Source organism: Notothenia rossii (assembly GCF_949606895.1).
Source record: "Notothenia rossii genome assembly, chromosome: 11".
NCBI classification, from domain to species: domain Eukaryota; kingdom Metazoa; phylum Chordata; class Actinopteri; order Perciformes; family Nototheniidae; genus Notothenia; species Notothenia rossii.
In genome coordinates, this window is record NC_136910.1 from 25008252 (window position 1) to 25030749 (window position 22498).

General features: G+C 40.6%; 3 protein-coding genes across 8 annotated transcripts; all 3 read right to left on the bottom strand.

Moving 5' to 3' along the window:
- Window positions 1-275: 275 nt before the first annotated feature.
- LOC307025428 (uncharacterized protein) lies at window positions 276-5710 on the bottom strand. Its single transcript, XM_079660090.1, has 11 exons — window positions 5557-5710; window positions 5298-5476; window positions 5119-5212; window positions 4581-4925; window positions 4322-4439; window positions 4154-4245; window positions 3925-4042; window positions 3475-3591; window positions 2772-3362; window positions 1478-1677; window positions 276-1312 (listed from the first exon to the last, which is right to left on the bottom strand). Exons 2-9 carry the CDS (start codon window positions 5354-5356, stop codon window positions 3148-3150), a joined length of 1158 nt encoding a protein of 385 aa, XP_079516216.1. The 5' UTR covers window positions 5357-5476; window positions 5557-5710; the 3' UTR covers window positions 276-1312; window positions 1478-1677; window positions 2772-3147.
- Window positions 5651-21667, bottom strand: LOC307025429 (uncharacterized protein). Of its 3 annotated transcripts, XM_079660091.1 has the most exons (7): window positions 19708-20024; window positions 7747-7907; window positions 7287-7413; window positions 6519-6726; window positions 6157-6326; window positions 5969-6066; window positions 5651-5789 (listed from the first exon to the last, which is right to left on the bottom strand). In XM_079660091.1, the coding sequence occupies exons 1-7, from the start codon at window positions 19898-19900 to the stop codon at window positions 5721-5723; spliced, it is 1026 nt and encodes a 341-aa protein (XP_079516217.1). In that variant the 5' UTR covers window positions 19901-20024; the 3' UTR covers window positions 5651-5720. The 3 variants fall into 3 exon arrangements, 2 of the variants coding, with proteins under 2 accessions (XP_079516217.1, XP_079516218.1); XR_013804157.1 differs by lacking the exon at window positions 6157-6326 and having other exon boundaries at window positions 5766-5789; window positions 19708-21667; XM_079660092.1 differs by lacking the exons at window positions 5651-5789; window positions 5969-6066; window positions 6157-6326; window positions 6519-6726 and adding an exon at window positions 6957-7029 and having other exon boundaries at window positions 19708-21667.
- On the bottom strand, window positions 13976-19248 carry LOC307024962 (zinc finger MYM-type protein 1-like). 4 transcript variants are annotated; one of them, XM_079659492.1, is made up of 5 exons: window positions 18080-19248; window positions 17454-17537; window positions 17254-17355; window positions 17042-17128; window positions 13976-16716 (listed from the first exon to the last, which is right to left on the bottom strand). In XM_079659492.1, the coding sequence occupies exon 5, from the start codon at window positions 16111-16113 to the stop codon at window positions 14488-14490; it is 1626 nt and encodes a 541-aa protein (XP_079515618.1). In that variant the 5' UTR covers window positions 16114-16716; window positions 17042-17128; window positions 17254-17355; window positions 17454-17537; window positions 18080-19248; the 3' UTR covers window positions 13976-14487. The 4 variants fall into 4 exon arrangements, with proteins under 4 accessions (XP_079515618.1, XP_079515617.1, XP_079515616.1 ...); XM_079659491.1 differs by having other exon boundaries at window positions 17254-17537; XM_079659490.1 differs by lacking the exon at window positions 18080-19248 and having other exon boundaries at window positions 17454-18053.
- Window positions 21668-22498: the final 831 nt, after the last annotated feature.

Below are 22498 nucleotides of genomic sequence, written 5' to 3' on the forward strand. Positions count from 1 at the left end.
TGTAAATTCAGCATGTATAATTTCTTCTTTATTTCTTGTCTTTTTATTTGTATTGTATAATGCCATGTGTTTTAATGCTTCTGCAACACAAAGATTTCCCAAATTGGGATCAATAAAGTTCTATCTTATCTTAAACCAACAACCAGTGTTCCGGATGAGGATCATCTCTTTCCAAAAATATTCAAGTGCTAACCCATATTGTTACTTCTAAATGAATTTATTTCCAAACGCATTATAATGCAGTGTGATGTAAACAACAAAAAGTACCACAGACGTATGCTTAATTTATATTTATTCATCAACCAACCACATCAATAACATTGTTTTTAAAACAATATAATGGTCCTCTCTGGCAATGGTTTACTTATGTGTTTCACCACAATACAAGTAAAAGGCCACCATAAGCGTGTATGTCTTGACTCTAGAGCGTTGGGGTTAGTCTAACATGAAAAGCATGGACAACAGAACATAAAATCAAGTTATGCAAACGGTTATAACATACAGTATTAAGAAATCATACAACACAACCATTTTTTTATGATTTAACTATGTATATTAGACATGTACATTCTATGTGTAAATCAAATATAACAATTTATAACAATGTATTATTTGGTTTTGAGAACAACAATGAGGTGATTCACCAAATAAACTATTTGTTGTTTATCTCAATGTCCCTAATTATACATCCTAAAAGACTGTGCATTGTACATGTTGATTGAAGTACTTCAATCAATCAGGTTAATAGCTGGAGACCAAAAAGGAAATATAACTGACAAAGCAATTAAAGCAAGTAACGCAAAAGAAACAAAAATGAACAATTAGAGGAAAGCTGTTATTGGCCTGCGGTGTAACAGGTGCAGTCATATAAAGTTAATGACAGGTAAATCCTATAAGAGATCGAAAATAATAATGCATAGGCATCCCGTTCTGGGAAAAAAGGGAAAGACCTCCTGCTCTTGGACAATGATGTGCTCACCAAGTTGTATGGTAACTAACCAGCAAGATATACTTGGAGATTTAGGAATTTACATTCTAGTGTTTCAAAAGGGATCAAAAGTGAATGGTTCATTGCTCAGGATGCATTCCAGGGACGCTGAGCATTTTCTTCAATACAATTTAAGTTGTGTACAAGTGAAATGTTTGGCCTGATGCTGCGGCATAAGGAAAAGTCATATGGTCAACATATTCAAGGGTGATCTTCCATTGAGGAGTATGAATACAATCTCTAAATATAAAGTCAGTAAAGTATTTACATTTCTGATAGCACATCAAGTCTTGGCGGATATTCGTGCTTGAGAGCAGCAGCAATCTGGGGAAATACAGAGAAACAAAAAAGAGGGGCAGATCAGAAACCACATTTGAGGTTTTTGAATACACAATGTATGTTTAGCATTAATGAATACAAAAGTAACAGCAACATGTCTAGGTTGAGGCTAAATCAAAGATACTGTACATTCATTCATAAGTAAATTACCTAAATTATGTTTCCTTCTTCATCTTCACTGGTGTCTGGACTGCTTAGGCCACTTTGACTTTCCTCTTCATGTTGAAGGAAACAAGCATCAGGACCTAAAGCAGTCTTGTACTGCTGCAGTACCACCTGCAACCTCTCCAACGCCTCAGCATGCTTCCTTCTTAGGGCGCACCCAAGTCCTCCATTCCCCTCGTCTACATCTGAAAATACACAAAATATTGTTATATGGACATACTATAAAGTTAGATTGCTTCGCGAGGCCAGAGCACTTCAATGGAGTATATTCTCTCCCATGTACATATAAAGATGATTGTCACTGTCAAGGGACTTGACACTAAAATGGCCGGGTCGAATGGGCAAAGGCCATTATACTCCATCCAATTTCTGTGACCAAGAATGATTTGGGCTGACTTTTTTTCCTTTAACACTAGAACCACCAGAGGTCGCTGTATACCTAAAACCGCCAACGGGTAAAATGTACCCGCTATAGATTTTCAAGGTACGATGTTCTTTTATTTATCATACAGAACAGTGAGTTTTGATCGCACAGGGATGAAACTTATACCAATAGAATTAGTTGACTCTCAGCTTTTCATATGATATAGGTTGTGCAGATAGCATGAAGTTTAAAATATCGCTAAGAGTGCTGATTTAAATGCTTGGTGTTAGACTTGTGTTTTGTTTAGGTACAAATCTCTCTATCTCTCTCTATCGATATATCTGTAATGTTCTGTTCTATGAACATATAATTGTCTACATAAATAGACGACGCGGACTACTTCTCTCATTCCGAGTGTCCATCTTTCTTCAACCGGCACGTAACCTGCACACATGCATTACGTCCTCAACGTGAGCTCAGTCATCCAAGATCTCTTATTCTCCAAGATGTTACACTATCTTTAACCATCTATCTGTCCATCTCTCTCTCTATCCATCTATCAATATATCTATCTATCTATAAGGAACCGCAGTAGACAAAAGGCATTGCTATAGCAACACGTCATGTTTACGCTGCATTTTCTATGAGGTAAATATTACCCGCTGGCGGATATAGGTATAAATGGCATTTTTTTTGGCGATTTTTTCAATCTGACTTCATATTGACAATTTTTAACAACAGAGGGTGCTATATAACACACTTTCAGGAAAAGTCACGGAATGGGAGACTTTAATATGTTATTGAACAAAAGTTACATACAATCAAAGAACAGCTGCTGGTCAAATTTACCCGTTGGCGGTTCTAGTGTTAAAACTCATACGTTACAAAGTAGGTTAAGTTTTGCTTTCAACTTACCTTCCTCAGCCACCATATTTTTTAGAGCAACTGCCATGTTCTGCAACCATGTGCAATGCTGCGCCATCTCCCACAATAGGATGCCTTTCTCCTCTTGCGGTCTCCGTGTAAGCATGACTTGATCAAGTATCTTTTTCTTGTCTGTAACGTTAGCTAAAATCCAATCACAGTTATGTATATACATGAATCACATTTTCATTATAGCATAACAATATGTTTAAAACTCCAAACATGTACTTTCAAAATAATCAAATGTATACACAATAAGAAAACTTAAGATATACCCTTAAACTAAATGAACGTTCTAACACTCTACATGATATGTAGCATAACTCAGCAAGGTATACCTTCATATAACAGAACTTCAAATTAATTATTATGAAATATCTGAAAAATGACCCATGCCATGAACTTCCCACGGCCACAGCGCGGACATGATGCTCCCTCCAGAGAGGGAATGCTCCACCGCAGCAACATCTACGCCTCTGGCAGAGTCGTGTACCAGCTGGTTGTACTTCAGTACCTCCTGATTAAGGCGCTTTTTGTCGTCTGCAAGCTTCCTTCGAAGTCGATGGCGGAGCTTGCTGCTGTCTGAAAAAGACATGAAATAGTGGGATAGGGATATGTGACGAACTATATTTGCAAGTGCATATATATAATTCAGTAGGTTGAATCTGCAACCTAAAACATTATATTGTTATACCATTCTGTCGGTAAAGGGATTGCTTCCGCTGCCTCACACTTAGGTAAAGCCCCTCAATGCTTTGCTGCAGTGCTGTTTGAAGAATGTCTTCAGAAGTACCCGATGTTTCCGATGTTCCTGTAGAAATAATATTGGCAGTAAAATGTACTGTTACACAACACGTAACGGTTTTGAGAAACAAAGTTGTGCAACATATTTAACACCTTTTAACACAAATTGATGGTACAACTATGGAAACTGGAACATATCAGAGATAAACATGGACACATAGTTGGCTTGCTATTGCTTGAAGATTATGTCCCTGTCTACTGAAATCCAGTGAGGGTCCCATTACGTGGCATGAAAAATCAGCCTTATTGCCTTAAAATTGGCTGCTCTTTAGGATCAAATCTGTAAATTCAAACAGTCATGGACAATGATATGTAGCTGGTGTTATCTCGTCGTGCTTACCAGATGCCCATTCCTTCACGTCGGAAATCCACGTCGACACCATGTCATCTGAGACACAATGTAGCTCCGTCTTGAGTTCCTCAAGACTTGCAGTCTCTTCCAGGAGCCTCTTACTAGTCTGATAAACAGTAGACGATGGACATTTATCAAGATTAAAACTTGCTATGATTAACAACAAGCCATGTGCAAATGACAAAGGACACAACAACACCTTTAATAGGAGGCTCACCTTCACATATCTTGTGGAAAGTGCCTGATGAAGGGAGTCACCTTTTTTCCTGTTCCATCCCATTGCATGCACTGTGAGCATGTCCAGTCGTACTTTTGAAAGCAATAATGAGGTTATGATGTGTCATCTAAAAAAGTATGCAATAATAGGGCAAAACCTTCCACTAACCTGCTATGGACATGTATTTTGTTGTCAGGGCACAACGGGACAGGTAGCTGTTGACCTGCTCCACCTCTTCCCCAGCGGTCATCCCTGCTCCCTCCTGGTTCTTCCCACTCCATATAATCTGATGGTAAAAGGTTGCTGGAATTGTTGTGCAAAGAGGCTACATACTACAATACTAAAAAGTATAGCTTAGATATTTACTACTTCAGTATTATAAATATAAAAAATATAAATGTACGTGATACAAAAATATTTCACATACCTCGCATTTGGTAGCATGGGCTCGAGCATGCAATACACTGAGGAATGGCTTCATGGTGGTCAGCTCCTGGAGAGCAGGAAGGACACTTGCAGCTTTCTCCATGTACGGCCAGTACTTGCAAGCCACATCCATGGCGAAGAACTTGGCTTTGGCTGGCATGAGTTCCTTTTGAAGATACAGGGGGTAGGCGAATATCTCCCCCCTGTACATATTTAAGGCCTTCAAAAGAAACCCATGGCAACATACAGCCACCTCCATCCCTTCTTCATCCAGCTTTGAAGCCCTCCTTGACGTCTCCCTCGCTGCTGTCCACTGGGAGTCCCCACATGTGCCTCTTCCCTGGGTCTAAGACACACATTAAATCATGACAAATCAGTTAAAAGCAATGGAATCACGATCTACACCATTTGTTGTAATTATCTGATTTTGGAGTAGATGGTAAGGAGAAGTAGCTGAATTTGAAGAAAGTCAGGGTCGGATATATACATGGCTATTTTTGTGATATACCTATAAGGTAAAATGACGAATAAAAACTTGCATTTTTCAGTGATCTCTGTATTTTGTCGACAAATGCAGCCACCGCGCTGTCTTCTGCTACAAAGAGCCCATTAAAAAAGGCGCTGCCATCAGAACTGAGGAAAAAAAGATTAGCAAATATATCCATGAAATATAAACAGTAATCAAAAAAGTTAAATAACAACATTGTAAAAACAGCACCTTCCACTTCGCCGAAAGCGATACAGCTTCCTGTTTCCATCGGCAGAAACAGCCAACATCTCCGGCGTGCAGGCAGGGCAGCTGAAAGGACCACCACAGCAGAGCTGGTCTTCCTCATACGAGGCATAGGAGAACTCCAGAAAGCTGCGCTGCAGTGCATCTCCGTTGACAGGTCCAGACTGGAAGATAATTACATATATTGCTGTGATTTTGTCTATTTGTTATAATGTATAATATGGTAAAGAATATTTACACTTACTCTTCCTCCACACTTTGTGCGATGCTCCAGCAGCTTTGCAAAGGCCTGTCTGGAGAATCCCGGAGAGATGACCTTGAGCTCTTCAAAGGAGCTCAGGAGGTCCAAGGTGTAAAGTGTGGAAATACTGACTGAAGCTGGCCAGTATCCACTCTTAAGGAGGACTTTCAAGTCGGGGGTCCACTGCTGCTGGCAAGTTTGACAGACATATAGTGGCAGATGCAAGTCATAACGCCCTTGGAACAAGTAAATAAACATAATTAAGACACATTTTACAACAGTTCCATCTACAAATAGTCAAAGATGAACAGATATTACATGAAGGTTTTACTCCAAGTGGAAGCACAATGCCTCAGCCCACAACAGTAAACATATAACAACAATTCAATAGAAATCCATATATATATTTGTTTACCATTGATGTGATTAAAATCACTGGTTTGCCTGGTACCACAGTGACGTTTGTGCCTCTACAGGAGCAGTTGGGTGCCTTCACAGTTGGCAATATGCAAGCTGTCAAAAAAAAAAGAAAAGCACTAATGACCATTATATGCTGGCCGAAGAGACATGTGAACATCAAAATGCAAGTTTGAGAGAGCATACCTTGGTCATGGGTGTCATATCCACCTTCCACTCTAACAACACACGTTGTTGGACTAATTGGTTTAAAAAAAACATTCATTAAACTGTCCCTGTTGTGGAGTGGCTGGTTCTTGTGATGAAGTACATCACAGTCTCCACAGAACCACTCCTCGGGGAGACACTCTCTACACCTTGGGAGGAAATACAAAATGATTCTAATATCCTAGAATTACTTTGATTTTCATGTGGGTTTTCTCTTGGTATCCAGTTTTCTAACATCCCAAAAGTCATGCATGTTAGCTGAAATAGCACGGCACTGAGCATTAATACTGAAAAATTACAATTAGGTAAAGTAATTTAAATAAAGGTAAATGTTATCATACCTAATAACAGCCGGCTCGTGGCAGAGGCCACACAGGGGATGACCAACGGCCTCTTTTTCTAGAAGGCATTGTAGGTGGTGTGGTCTCGCTTCTTTCCAGCGCTCTGAGGCTTTCTGCTGCCGAAAAGACCAGGATGAGGCAGAGCTTTTTTGAGGCTCAGGAGGAGGACATGAGGAAAGAATGTCAGAGAGTCTCTCCATATTCTTTTCTGTGAACAGAATGGGAAACTTTAACTGTAAATGACTATATTTAAGATGAACACTAAAAATCAAGGATCATTTCTTTGCTCAGTATGGAACTGGCCAATATCTTTACTGAATTACATTCCTCGGTCGAGTCCTGAACTGTCAGTTGTGTATAAGGTTATTTTCTCTCACTAACACAATTTATTTAAAAATTGATTTTAGTTTTAAACTTAAAGCCATTTTTGTGATTTACCAAATTCGTGTTGTGCTGAAGGTTCAGTACGCAGAACCTCCACACTGGAAGCCCTCAGTCGGGGGGGATGTGACTGTAAAACATCACACAGAGGGTTAACAACAGATAACTGATGATTTGTATTATCTACCTATTGTTTAAAAGCTTGTGAAATTAAATAAAGCATAGTTCTTATGACACCAGTGGGAATGTCTCCGACTGTAGTGTCAATATGCGTTTATATATTGGAATTATTGTAGACCCTCAACAAGCAATTATTGTGTTTTAATTCGATTTTCCAACCATTTACTTAGTAAATTCATAAAAATGTAAAATAATTGGGATTTCAACCTGTAGCTGAGCCTTGGCGTCGCCCTCCACGCCTCGCTCTCGGCTTGCCACGTCCAACACAGCCCCTTTTAGGGGACTGTAAAGTGTCTCCGACAGAGCGTGCCCGTTTCCTCTCCTCAGCTGCTTTCTGTGACCAAGTAACAACTCATGTAAGGTTGATGTTGCTGATAAACTGATACCATATGCCAGTGGACAAATAAAAGTAAATTCATTCACTTGAAGAATATTTTTGCTTCAAGTTTTTCCAAACATATACAACTAATGAAGTAAAACAAGTTGAACAAGCTTTATTTAGTAAGCCTCTGCCCCCCATGTTGTAATGATGAACCGTTTTGCAAAGGCCCTATACATTGATCCAAAATCCGGTTACTCTTGGCCTGTTCAGAATTTTTTGGATAACAGAACAGATAGTGCCAAATTCAAGTGGGAAATGAATGAGGTCATGGGTTAAAACACCAACCTTAGCTTCAGCTAGCATGTGTTCATGCTTCAGCTCAAGAGCCATGCGTTTCCCTTCTTTGGATGTGGGATTATTGGGGTCTGGGTTGTGTTTTGTTGCCATTGCAACACAGCCAGCCAGCCAGCCAGCCAGCCAGACAGACAACAGATATGCAACAGCTGCTGTATGAGACAAACAGAGATAGAGAGACAGATTGTAAGATTGAGATGGATAGATGAAGAAATAGATAATGAATGATAGAAAAAGATAGACAATAACTATAAGAAAGGTAGGCAGATAGACAGAGAGATAGGTTGAGTTTGGCTCTTAAAACTGCCGTTGGTTTTATGATGGTGTAGATCAGTGTATGGGTTTGTGGTGTGGGTACGGGAGCTGCAGGAGAGAACAGAAAAAGTGAATTATGTAGTGAAACTAGCTTTTTTAAAATGCACATTGTGACGGTTTAACTACTTTAGACAGACTGAGTTCATTTACGTGTTTCCTGTTTCCTACGCGTAACAAGCACATGGACTATGCCCCTCCCCCGCAAACATATTAAAATGTCGGCCAGCATTAGTACTGTCATGTGTAAAACAAAAGCGATCAAGATAACGTATAACTCACACTTTAACACCGACGTATGTAGCCGTAATTAAGACAAATATTTTTCACACACCACTTATGAGCTGATTTCAATGTAGATAAACTAGTTTAAGCTTATGTTGAACGTGAGCTAGCTAGCTAGCCGCCCGCAGGAATAATTTCACATTAATGTTGCTTTGCTGATTATGGCGAAAACATTTCTCAGACTTAGAACAGTTCGGTATGTATGATGAACCATGCGAGTAAAGGCTTAAAAAAAAAAAAAAATTATTAAATCTAAGCAAAACATGTATCAGACTTTAGCAGGGTATATGCAGGAATCCTGAAGTCAAATTTAATACCTTTTAAGACCCTTTCCATACATTTTAAGACCTCATCGCAACTTTGAGTTCTAACTGCTTACATTGGCAACACAAGATAGCAAAAACTAAACAGAGTGCAGACAGACTACTGAAGCCTCCTCTCCACATGAACTTCAACCTCTCTGTGAAGGTCAGGTTTAATGCAGTATGCTGCTTTTTTGCTTCTGTAGACTCTGCTCTTTCATTCCAGTAAAACTCCTCAGAAACCATTAGAAACCAGTATTTGACCAATAAACCAAACAATTGACAAAACTTTGAACTATGAAATATGTTAAACTTTGGTGAGCTTCAGCGGGGTAATGCCATATAGGAGCTCCCTCACAAATACCCAGGGGTTAAATTGGGCTGGGGCTGTCCGGGGCTAAGCCCTGGCACATAGGACGATGGTCTGACGTCATCACCCTCACACATTTGTCATATGTTTACAAAAAAGGATATATATGTTAAGACTTTTCTCGTTCTTAATATAGACTATATTTAGGGTCTATATGTGTTGACTTTACTTTAAAATAGCAGATGTTTGTGACCGGATATAGTTTGGCTTAGACCCCGGCCCCACGAGGACGCATACGGTAAAACGCATAAGCAAGCGCAAAAAAGGCTTCCGTTCACACGCATTCGATTCATTACGTGTCCGTTCACACTAGACCGCTGGAAATGCTGGAAACGATGTAGTACATATGTCAGGCCTGTAAATGGCACTGCTGCCGCCCGAAATACACCAAAAGCAGCGAAGAAGAGAATGGTTGCCATGGTTGCCCTTCTGTTTATTCTCCGCGGTGGACGGCGTGTTCTCCTGCTGTATCTCTCAGGTAGTCCACCAGCAGATGAAAAACACCCACCTCTTCCAAGGAACGAGGGGACCGTGCGGCAGAGTTTCCGTTAAAAAAAAATTCCGCCGGTCAACATGTCCGTTAAAGTTGAAATCTTCCGTACAAAATTAGAAAAGTGCCGGTCAGAGGTCTTCTTTGTTATTTATTGAGCTTTAAAACAAATTGATAACGACTCTGTTCTCTGTATAATAATATGAGAATATTTAATAAACGGTGACTGCCTCTGTTTTCCTCCCCCTCTCCTGACAGCCCAGCAGCAGCAGGAGACGTGGGGAGAGGGAAGCGGGCTATTTCATCGTTATCAGAAAATGATCATATAGGGCTTACACACGGAGCCGTTGGACCCCCAGTGCGTTGCGTATGCCGGTCTACCCACCTTGGGACCCGTTACCGTAGTCGTTTAGTTCCCCCCCCCCCCACACACACAGAGCGGAGCAAAGCAACGAAACTTAAAATAATAAGCAGCATTTTACGGCGCGCTATGCATGGGGCCGCCTTGAGGGGTTTCCCGACATGTCGTTTCCGTAAATTAAAGGGTGTTTCATGTTGTCGTTGCTGTGGACCTTCTTAATACCTTGGAAAATGCCTTTTAATACTTTTTAATAGCCTTAATTTTCGCTAAATTGATTTATCAACTTTTAATACTTTTTAAGACCCCGCGGACACCCTGTTTAGTGACCCAACTTACTTTGTCAGAGGATGGATCGCAATGCCGGTGGCAGCGTCTTTGGCCAATAGGTGGTGCTCTGAAGGATGTAATTTCCTGTACCGATTATACAATAAAATATTAATACATTTCCTATATTTTGACACGATAACTCTTTAATAACCTAAGTAGCCTACGGACAAAAACAAAAAAGTATATATTGCCTTATAAAATGCAGAAAAGTTTAAACATCTAACATGATAATAATAAATAAAAAATAATGATATCTTAAACCAAAATAAATAAAATGGAAAATTAACCGACAACAACAATTTAACATAAATAAAACAAGGATAAGTTTGACTCAATGTTGTGTAAAGTACCCGTTATGGTTAAAAAAAATATTTTTTATTTTTTGAAAATAATACAGCTTCCAGCTTCCCGAGACACGAACAATTCTTCCACTTGAAATGCGTTTAAACTGTGTCAGAGAGATGTTTAATCGGTTCATAATTTAATTGGTTAATAATTGGTGTTTAATAGAGAACCGCAGTGACGCGTCGTAAAACCCGGAAGTAAGTTAGCATTTTTAGCACTTCCGGTTCCTTCCTCAAAAAGCAATGCATTTTTTCCATAGGGTTTTGGAAAATAGCTCGAAATAAGGTCTGTGGTTGACACAAATTTAAGAGATAAATCACGTTTTGTTCTACGACATTAAATACACAGCAGTGACCCCACTGGGGATTTTTGAAGAGTTTACGTGTCTGAAAAGCGATGGTTGTTACCGAGTGGCTGAATAGGACTACAGAAATTGTCGAGGCCGTTTTACGTCATTACGCCAAACACGTAAACACTCCCGCTAAGTTTGTTTTCCCCTGTGTTCTGCTTGAAAGCAAGTACCCGCCTATCTTTAGTATCTGTATATCTATATCTGACCATTAGAATCTGCATTTTTGAAATTGTCGTTTTTAACACCGTAGTTTTACAAATTATAGAATAATTAATTACCAGTGTTTTCCAATTTTACTCGGCAGTTCGTTTCGTTAGCTAAAGCTAGCGCTACTAGTTAGCTACGCAATGGTTTGTTGCTTTGCTCCGGGTTGCAGCCACAGGTCTTCGCATGAAACGTGCTTGTTCTATCGTTTCCCGGCCAATGTTTTCCAAAGGAGAGTCTGGATTCGTGTCATGAGGTAAGCTGACGTTACATTTTTGTCCATGTCACGGTGAAATGTAAATGATGGGTAGTGACTGTATCGCCGTTTTAGAGATGGCGCTGCTGAAAAGACCGCAACACAAGTAAAGATAATGAATACATCCTATTAAAACCTGCGTGGCTTATATGATAAGTCTAATTAGTACAAGCAGCATAACGTTTCACCATGTAACTAAAGATTGTAGTCAGGGAAATCAGTTTGACATATTGAACTAATAACAAATCACCTCTGGCTGGCAGAGAACTCTCTGCTCCATAGCTTCTCTTGGATGTAAAATCACATGTACATTTTACATTTATATTCAATTTAATATTCCATCCCTCACATACTTTTGTATATATAATATCTTATATTTTGTTTTTCTTGTTATGCTGCTGCAACATAAACATTTCCCAAATTGGGATCAATACAGTAATATCTTATCTTAATTAATTAATTAAGAAATATAACTATTATAATTAGTGTAGCAGCTGACACCTATTTTCAATATGGATTAATCTACCATGTATTTCTTTAGTTCAATTTTCATCTATAAAAATGTCAAAATAGTGAAAATGTTCACGAGACTTATCAAAGTGCAAGGTTATATCTTTAGATGTTTTGTTTTAGCCTATGTACTGTATGTCTTAATGCTCTTATATGTGACGGTGGTACTTCCATGAAACTAATATTTTATATCTTCCCAACAGACGAGCTGACAGGAAACCTAACACTCTTAACAACCACAACATTGCAAAGGCGAGTAAATGTAAATTAAATAAAATTCATTTCTTCTTTCTTGCAGTGAGGTGAAGCTGACCTTGCACTTGGTGCCAGTAAGGATGTTCCTCACGCAGGCTGAATGTTTCTCCTTCCTTACTGACACAGAAGCCCTTGATTTGCAATGCTTCACTAATTGTCATTTCCCTGGCTCTGTAGGGACACTTTACCTCCAGCACAGCGGAAGACCCTACCAGACCATCTGGAGATGCCCCCAACAATCCTGATAGGGAGAGCCACAAATCTGACTCATGGACCTGCATCTGGGTTGCAGTGGTGAATGCCCTGACGCCCTCACATTCATTCATAGTCCCCCACTGTACAGACAAAACACCATCAAGGGCCTGTTGTTGCCCTAGCACCCTGGCAATAAAGGAAGCAGTCACACGCTTTGACCTCAGGACAGCTCCAAAGTTGCTGGCAGTCAACCTTCCTTTCCTGAACAAATGCCAGTTTGGGCTGGTTCGCTGACCAGTGGTAGCCACCTGAATTGCCCTCTGTTGCTCTTCAGACAATGCCATGCTTGCCACAATTGCCTCAGGTCCCTGATGCCCAACAGATTTGATAATTTCAGGAACAGTAAGTGTTTCCAAGCTGCAGTGTTCCACTTCTGGCTCGGGGGAGAGAAGCCAAGAAATTCCTGAAAACCTGCCCCCGCGTCTGTCAGCCAGTCAGAATCTTCGGAGGTGGGCTCTCTTGTGAGCGGGTTAAATTAGTTATTGGTTTCAACAGTCACATTAAAACAGTAACTAAATCAGCTTACTATCATCTAAAGAACATATCTAGGATTAAAAGACTAATGTCACAGCAGGATTTGGAAAAACGTGTCCATGCTTTTATCTTCAGTAGACTGGACAATGGTGTCTTCACAGGTCTCACTAAAAAATCTATTAGAAAGCTGCAGCTGATTCAGAACACCGCTGCTCGAGTCCTTACTAACACTAAGAAAGAGGATCACATCACTCCTGTTCTGAAGTCTTTACACTGGCTTCCTGTGTGTCAAAGAATAGATTTAAAAAATACTGCTGCTGTTTATAAAGCACTGAATGGTTTAGTCCCAAAATACATTTCTGACCTCCTGCTAAATTATGAACCATCCAAGTCTCTCAGGTCTTCAGGGACGGGTCAGCTTTCTGTCCCCAGAGTCAGAACTAAACATAGAGAAGCAGCGTTCAGTTATTATGCTCCAAATATCTGGAACAAACTCCCAGAAACTTGCAGGTCCGCTAAAACTCTCGGGTTTTGGGTTTAGGAAATGGGTAAAATATCACCCCCCCCTCCTCTAAGCTTATGGGATATCTGCTATCCGATTTGCAAAGACCATAAGCACAACGCTTCACCATTTTCGCAATGAATTTGAACGCTAAGCTTGTCGGTCTTCCACAGGGAGCCGCGCACGTGATCGAATATGATTGGACAACGGGCATTTAGGGGCGTGGCTTTGCGAAAGGTCAATTAATGTGAATAAATTAACTCTAGGTTAACGGTACTCTTGCTATCACTACTCACAGACACTATAAACCTTGTCCCTCATGCTAGCCCTGACAACAGCGGTAAGCACACCTTCATCTAGGCTGCACTGTTACGTGTCCTGACTTGTAGTGGTTCTCTCCTCTATCTACACTCTTCTTGTCATCTTTGTAAAACGATATCAGACTGGTAATTGACACAGCCATGACTTCTAGTTAAATTCAGTGTGGCGAAAATGAAAAGCTTTGTTAAAATATGCAAGCACGCGAAAGTCAAATTCAGCTTTATTGTCAAATTCAACATGTGTTATAAATCCAGAAATCTCGAAATATTGTTTCCCACAGTGTGACATGCAGGGGCGGACCTAGCACATTTGGTGCCCTAGGCGAGCTTCACCACTGCGCCCCCCCCAAAAAAAATATCAAAACATCTTAACAGTTATACAGTAAAGTACTGCAGCTTTATTTATTACAAGCAAGAACAAGAGCTAAGAATAAATGTAAAGTGCACACTAAAGAATTAAAACAAATAAACAACTTAACTAACAAACAATAATAATATCAATAACAAACAATAAAAGAATGTGCAAATTTGCTTTCAAAGAAAATTAAGAAGAAATGTAAAGTGCACACTAAAGAATTAAAACAAACAACTTAGCTAACAAACAATAATAATAATAACAATAACAAACAATAAAATAACGTGCACATTTGCTTTAAAAGAAAATTATGTATTGTAAAATATGTTACACATGTCAAATAATCAAAATATAATATGCTAAATAAACAAACAAATACATAAAAATTACAAATTCACTTTGTCTCAAGAACTATTTACATTCCACTCCCTATCATCACACAAGGTTGGCCTACATATTAGCTCCTACTGGTTTCCATTTGCAGTGCAATCCTTCTGGCCTTCCTCACTGCAAAGTCATCAATCACATCATCATATGAAATCTGACCACCAACCTCATGGTTAATACTGATTACAGCCAGACCACTGAGGCGTTCTTGAGCCATGGTGGACCTCAGGTATGTTTTCAAGAGTTTTAATTTGGAAAAACTCCTCTCGGCTGAAGCTACTGTTACTGGTAGCGTTGCACTGATCCGCAGAGCAATACACAAGTTGGGATATATTTCGGTGAGCTGCTTTGTATGTATGAATTTCAACAACTCAAGAGTTGTCATGCTCTTTGATGGCAAGTCAGGTACATTTTCCAACTCCTGAGCCAGCTCCTTCCCATCCAAATCAGATTGCCCTCCATGGCTTAAGGTGTGTGCAAGTGCCTCTGCTTGCTTCATCAGCTCTTGGTGTGGCAGGTCTGGGAAGTTGTACAGAATGCCAAACTTGTCTTGCACATGTTCAAGAGTGGTAAACCTCTCCTTTTGTGCTGACACTGCAGCATCTACCACCACGTTAAAGAACGTTACCTCCAGATTTTGCAAGGCATTCCTCAATGGCTCATCAGGAGACTCATATGAGAAGTGCCTCTTTGTTGACTTCAGCCGCTTTTGCACAAGGACTGCATCCACATTCATGTCTTCACACATGTCCTTGGCTGATGTTTGTGAAGCCACAAAGCCTGTGGCTCTGTAGGATTTGAGAGCTTTTTCAGTCTTTTTCAGTAGACTTACTGCTACATCCACTTGCATTGTTTGGGACTGCAGGACTTTGCTCACCTGCTGAATTTGACTTAACATGTCATACCAGACCACTGTGCACAGTGAAAAGCGGAATGACCCCACTTCTTCTGCCAGAGACTGGGCTTCAATCCTGATGATTGGGTCTTTGGCCTGGTTTCTCACCTCAAGCAGTGCCTCTCTCACAGCTGCGGCTTCATATCGCAGAGGCTCCACAGCTTTCACTCTGCTCTCCCATCTGGTTTCTGACCACATTTTGAGTGAAAGGTTGACGTGTTTCTTGAGGATGGCCCATCTCTGTGTAGAGGCAGAAAACAGGCAGTATAGCTTCTGCACAATGCCAAAAAATGATATGGCATCTTTGGAGCTTTTGGCAGCATCAGCAATGACCAAATTGAGTGTATGTGCCCCACAAGGCACAAACAAAGCTCTTGGGTTCAACTGCAGTAGCCTGGCCTGTACTCCCTTGTTCTTCCCTCTCATATTTGCGCCGTTGTCATATGACTGTCCTCTGCAGTCATCAAAGGCAATCTGCAACTCCTCCAGCCTCTTCAAAATCAGGGCGGACAAACTTTCACCAGTGCACTCCTCTGCTACTAGGAATCCCATGAAGTGCTCTTTAATCTGGGGGTCTTCTTCCAGTGTCACAATTCTGATGACTACTGACAGCTGTTCAGTGTGGCTAACATCCGGGGTGCAATCTAAAATGAGGGAAAAGTACTTGCATTTCTTTATTTCTTGCACTATTGTTGATAGAATCTTTCCACTGATGCATTCAATCAACTCATTCTGAATGGTTTTGCCCAAGTAGCTGTGGTGGGATGTTTGACTTTTAATCTTGTGGATGTGGTCTTTCATCACTGGGTCAAACTGCGCCAAAAGCTCAACCTTTTTCAAAAAGTTTCCATTTGAAGGAGAGTATTTCTGTCTTTCCTCTCAATGCCATATTTCGCCCTGCCAGAGACTGTACAATAGCAACCAGTCGTGTCAGCACTGCTCTCCACCGACTCTTCTCTGCCTCAAGGAGGGCCTGCTCTTGTTTGTCTATTGTTGTACCTTGTTTTAATCGAACTGCCAATTCTTTCCATGACGTCAAATTGTTCAGGTGTTCCGGACTATTTTCATGGCTGGTCAAAGCAGCACTTGCATTTTTCCAATCCGACAGTCCTGCATTTGTTAAATTAATTTGTTTTGGAGATAAAAGTTGACAACAAAAACAAAAAAGACTGTTCTTCTTTTTTGAATATGTCACCCAACTTCTTTTGATCCTTTCTCCATTTACTAAGGTCCTGCTGAAGTACTGGTGGTGGCAACTTCTCCCATCATCTCTCCTTGGGAAAATGAAATCAGGTGTTATCTGATATGGTCCTCTCCGAACAAACTCTGTCCTCATTGTGTCTGTGAGATGTGAAGGGCAGTCAGCAGGATCGGTTGGTAGTGGATCGTCTGTCTTTGCTGCATCTGGAGGGCATGTGAAGCACATTTTCTCACCTCATATTCACAATATCTACACACACACACACACACACACACACACACACACACACACACACACACACACACACACACACACACACACACACACACACACACACACACACACACACACACACACACACACACACACACACACACACACACACACACACACACACACCACACAACCCCAATTCCAAAAAGGTTGGGACAGTGTGTAAAATGTAAATAAAAACAGAAAGCAATTATTTGAAAGCATGAGGACAATTAGGTTTATAGCTAAACATCTTTACATTCATAAGGCACACACCTGAGAAGAGTGTATGGGTGGAATCTGTGGTGCAATCAGGATGAGATGCAGCAGGCTGTTCTGACGTTCCTTGCAGTGGTTCTGGGCCTATACATATATAGAGAACACACAAGAGCAAATATATTGGCTGGATTAGAAATGGCACGACAGTCATTTTTACATTCAATTATTTATCATCACATCAGGAACATCTATTGACATATTGTATTCACCAGAACAAACAGACACAGTGGTCAGTGGCAGGGTGGAATCAGTGGTCATCTCATCAGGATGAGCAGCTTGCTGTTCTGACGTTCCTTCATGTGGTTCTAGGTCTATAAATATAGAAAGAACACACAAGAGCAAATATATTGACTGGATTTCACATTAAATTATTTATCATCAGGAACATCTATTGACACATTGCACTCACCTGAGGAAGCCGGCACAGCTGAGGTGCATGGCGGTTCCTTGTCAACTGATGCAGCAGATGGTCCCAGATATTTTAAAAGTGAATCTAAAATGATATAACAAAATGTGTATTATCAACATTGAATCATTTCCATTTGTTAAATGTAGCTATTATTTAGTTAGTAAGCATTAGGACAGCCTGACAGGTCTGATTCAACTAATCAAGAGCTATGCCTATCTTATTAGAACAGTTGAATCAGGTGTGTTAGTTCTGGGTTGGAACGAAAACATTCAACAGGACTGGAGTTGAGAACCACTGAGCTAGTTAGCTAACGTTAGCGCACATTATGACAGGGTTGAATTTGGCAAATGTTTGACTCGGATAGTCAATGTGCTTTCTGAGGTAAACTTAACGTTAGCTAACGTTACCAACTAACTAACATTCCACCACACTGGCTAGCTCGCTACACCAAAACTAACATTGTTTTTATTACTAATATTTCTATTTCATGACACAAAGAAAATAGCCTTATGACAGTTTCGACTGAATGGCAATAACAAACGCTGGCTAGCTAACGTTGGCTTAGCTAACTAGCAAGATTACATGATCCATTCGCTAATGTTGACAATAAAATCAAAATTGCATACCTTTCACCTTGGCACGTTTCTCTTCTTCTTCTTTTCTTCTGTTTTTATACTGCGCCCCAGATGGCTTTTGCCTCTTCATAGTTCTCTAACGTTAGTCTTTCTTTCCTCAACGCTCAATTTGATAAACACTTGACCGATACCCATCAATGCACAGCGCTCTAGCATGTTCTGACTGTGAACACCTAAAGCCGAGGCTCTCCGACCGACCGTTTTAGATTTTTGGCTCATTTTCCCTTATGTTAGAATTTTTTTTTTATGTAAGAATAATGGTTGCAGATATAGAGGGGGGGCGCCAAAACTGCGCCAAGCAAAAAAAAAAAAAAAAAAAAAAAAAAATTTTTTTTTTTTGTTGCAATTTTTGGCGCCCCCCTCTGGGTGGCGCTCTAGGCAACCGCCTATATTGCCTGTAGGAAGCTCCGCCCCTGGTGACATGTATACATAAAACAAAACAAAAAGGGCCTAGATAACTGGGGTATACAGTTTAAAATGTTAATATATTTAAAGTGTTCAAAGTGCAGTTTCAGTGCAAGTCAGTTGAAACGATCTTAAGTTGGCGTGACATTGAAGTCGTGCGACCCTGCTGCTGTACTGGCTTGTAGTTCGTTTATAGCATAACGTTAGCATTTTGCTTCTGGCGACTAGATTTATGATTAAAAAATTATAAAAGTAGGGTTGACATGTGGAGATTATCCAGTTGAACAAAACGTGATCCCTCTCTTAAATGTGTGTCAACCACAGACCTTATTTCGAGCTATTTTCCAAATTCCTATGGAGGATTTGCATTGGTTTTTGACAAAGGAACCGGAAGAAGTTTACTTCCGGGTTTTACGACGCGTCACTGCGGTTCTCTATACTGGCAACTTCTAATTGTTGGGCGGGGGCGGCGTTCAATCCAGTTTCGATTCCGTAACCTTGGCGCACTGCCACTCCAATATCCAATCCCGATTTGAAGTTTAATCACGGGGACAGTAGTCTTAAACGATAGCTGGGGATTATGGGTAGTGTAGTGTCTTCGGCCATCCTAAACTCGATGATGCTCGAAATGTCCCTTATAGGCCTACGTCTGTTTCCGGTTATTTTTATTTTGAAATTCAGTTCCTGAAGGACGGCAAAAAAGCCCGAGATTATAGAATTAAACAAATAAATAAAAACAAGGATAATTGTGTTTTATTGTTGACTAAATAACAGTGTGTTATTTTGAAAAGAATAACAAATTAGAAGGAAAAATTAGCCCCATTTATTTTCCTCACAGACAGCAACAAAAGTCCGAAATGATACGATTTTAAATAAAAGCAATAATTGTGGCTTGATATTGAGTAAGAACATGTTTTTATGAACCACACAGCTTCCGGTCTTCCTATAACACGTAATGCCGTGAGACTACCAACAGAAATACATTGCTTTTAAAATCGTGCTGTGCAACACGAAAAAAAAGGGGAAAGACTACCAATAGAAATACATTGCTTTTAAAATCGTGCTGTGCAACAGGAAAAAAAGGGGAAAATCGTGTTGGTGAACACGAACCAATAGATTAGAAATCGTGTTGGTGAACACGAAATGCCGTGAGACTGGGTTGATAGATTACACCAAATACACAACTAATATATACAAACAGAGAGAGTACATACCTTTCCTGAAGTTCATAATCAGGGTTGCCTGCTGTTGTCTCTGTGTTCTCTGTTCGCTGTGTTCTATGTTGGCTGTGTTCGTTGCTGCTGTGCTGGAGCGGTTGTGCGGCTGGCTCTGCTGCTGCGTCATGTGCGCAAAGCAGCCGCTGCTGGCATTATTCACACTACGCAGGATCCTATCTCTGGAACCCATTGGTCGATTTGGGTGATTGACACCTTTCTTGAAACTTTAGAGCCAATAGAATCGAGGGGGAGTTAGTAAACCCCGCTCAACACTTACGTCAAGGAGAGAGGCTTGCGTAAACAGCACGTGAGGGGCCAAAAACGTGAGTGTACATTGCGATAGTAGACGGAGATTGGAGTGAACGTTGACGTGATTGCGAGATTGAGAGCAGCTGGTGGAATGGCGTCTTTGAGTCCTGGAGGAGAGGATATGGAAAGTGCATCTGAAGGAGAAGGAGGGTGGAATGAAGTAAGGAAAAAGTCTTCAAGAAAGAAGATAGACATGTCAAGTGAAAGTCTTAGGAAATCTGATTCGCAGAATGAATTGAAGAAAGTAAAGAAAAGGATTGAGAATGAAGAGTGGAAAGTGATCGTGGAGTTTGGTGAGCAATCTGCAGCTAAGCTACATCCAGTGGCCTTGACTAAAGCGATTCACAAAGAAATTGGATTGATAAAGCAAGCAAGATTTCTGAGCAAAGGACGGATGTTGGTTGAATTGATGAATGCAAAACAACAGGAAAAGTTACTGAAAATGAAGACCCTGAATGAAGTTCGAATTAAATTCCATGTTCCTGAAGCAAATCGGAAAATACTTGGAGTTATAAGTGGAGTTCCCATAGAAATCGGCATAGAAGAACTCAAGAAAGAAATTAAAGGGGGAAAAGTTTCTGTAATTAAGCGTCTTCCTACTAGGTATCAGGGTAAGATAGTGGATAGTTTGTCTGTTCTTCTTCAGTTTGAAGAAACAATACAACAGAAGATAATGATCGGTTGCATGAGCTTTCCAGTAAGAGAATTCATCCCTAAACCTCTGTGGTGCTTTAAATACCAAAGGTTTGGGCATGTGGCAGACAAGTGCAAAGCAACTAAGCCCAGGGTTGCGTTCCAATAGTCTAGTTAGCTTAGGAACCTTCCTAACCAAGTGAAATGACCCGGAAGTACGTCAGTGGCAGCCATGTTAAGTGCCGTTCCAATTCTCCAAATGAAAGGAAAGGAGGTTTCAAACTTCCTTTATAACCTCCTTTAGCTTAGGAACCACTGGACCTCCCTTACCGGAAGGAGAGGAGAAAATTCTGCCCCACAATGCCTTGCAGCCGCAGCATTTGCCGTCACACAACAGTCGGCCGTTCACGGAAACAAACGATTTTGAAGGAGAAGTTATATCCCGCCTTGACTATTGCAACTCACTCCTCTTCGGCATCAGCACAACATCCCTCAACAGACTCCAGCGTGTCCAGAACGCAGCCGCCAGACTCCTCACCCACACCAAATCATGGCATCACATCATCCCGGTCCTCAAAGAACTCCACTGGCTCCCCGTCTCACACCGCATTCACTACAAACTCCTGGTCCTCACCTATAAAGCCCTCCACCATCTGCCCCCCCCCCCTACCTCACTGACCTCCTCATCCTCTACCAACCACCCCGGTCCCTCAGATCCCCCTCAGCCGGTTTGCTCTCAATCCCCAAGGCCAAACTCCGGAGCTTCGGGGACAGAGCCTTCTCTGTGGCAGCCCCGAAGCTCTGGAACTCCCTCCCCCAAGACCTCCGTGAGTCTGATTCCCTCACCCTGTTCCAGTCTCAAAACCCACCTCTTCAACTCTGCTTATCCTTAAACCCGCCCCTCCCCCCTCTGAACCAACATCCTCCCGACTGCTTTTCTGTTTTGTTTTTTTGTTTTTTTTGTTTGTGTTTTTGTTCTTGTTTTGTTTGTTGACCTTACTCGTAATGTAAAGTGTCTTTGGGTCTAGAAAAGTGCTTTATAAATCCCTTTTATTATTATTATTATTATTATGAAAGTTACGGTGCTTATTAAGCATTTTAAAATGTATGTGGTAACTTGCCAAAGTGCTTTGTTTTGAACGTTCATCAGTATTATAATAAAAAGAGAAATATGAACGTTAGTTTTTACTGAAATGATCAAATAAAGTAAACATTTCACTGAGCTGTGTGGAGTTTGTTCAACTTTTAAAAGAAGTTTGAATGGTGATATACACAGTGATAGATGTTAAGGACTAACGTTTATAATAAATACATTTGTATTTATTTTAAGATATTTTCATACAATCATACGTATTGGGATCATTTGTATTAATGTGGACCGGAGGGAAAGGGTGATGAGCATAAATGTCACTTTCCTTTTTTATTTCAATTACCACTTTGGTCATGAAGAATATGTTTCTCTGTTGTCCACGTTCATAAAGCATAAAACAACAGCATCAGAGCACGTTGCAGAGTCTCTAGATTAGTTTACAGTAGTCCCTCGTTCTTATTATACATCCATGTTGTAGTCCGTTGTATAGAACACTGTAGTTTCCAAAAATTTCACCATAGCAGCAGACGCACACAATGAAGTCCGCTGGCGCATCATAAACACGTCAGAGAGTGAAAGTGCATTCGGATTCTCTAAAGTACCGCAGTCTCTTCTCCTAAGTCCTTTCGAATTCTCCTATCCACTATCCCTTAACCCCGTGACGTTTCACTCAGAGGTCAAGGAATAGGAGATAGGGTTAGAATTTAGGAGCTGATTTTTGGATTATCGGAATGCAACCCAGGTGTCCAACATGTG

What these genes read in the sequence shown, in the direction of transcription:
- LOC307025428 (XM_079660090.1), bottom strand. Translation starts at nt 5,356, where the DNA reads ATGTTGGCTGTTTCTGCCGATGGAAACAGGAAGCTGTATCGCTTTCGG. An exon ending in AAAATACATGTCCATAGCAG is followed by an intron (nt 4,246 to 4,321) that starts GTTAGTGGAAGG and finishes TGCTTTCAAAAG; the next exon opens with TACGACTGGACATGCTCACA. An exon ending in TTTCCACAAGATATGTGAAG is followed by an intron (nt 4,043 to 4,153) that starts GTGAGCCTCCTA and finishes ACTGTTTATCAG; the next exon opens with ACTAGTAAGAGGCTCCTGGA.
- LOC307024962 (XM_079659492.1), bottom strand. Translation starts at nt 16,113, where the DNA reads ATGAAAGACCACATCCACAAGATTAAAAGTCAAACATCCCACCACAGC.
- LOC307025429 (XM_079660091.1), bottom strand. Translation starts at nt 19,900, where the DNA reads ATGGGTTCCAGAGATAGGATCCTGCGTAGTGTGAATAATGCCAGCAGC. An exon ending in ACATGCTAGCTGAAGCTAAG is followed by an intron (nt 7,414 to 7,746) that starts GTTGGTGTTTTA and finishes ACTTGGTCACAG; the next exon opens with AAAGCAGCTGAGGAGAGGAA. An exon ending in ACGCCAAGGCTCAGCTACAG is followed by an intron (nt 6,727 to 7,286) that starts GTTGAAATCCCA and finishes TTCTGTTCACAG; the next exon opens with AAAAGAATATGGAGAGACTC.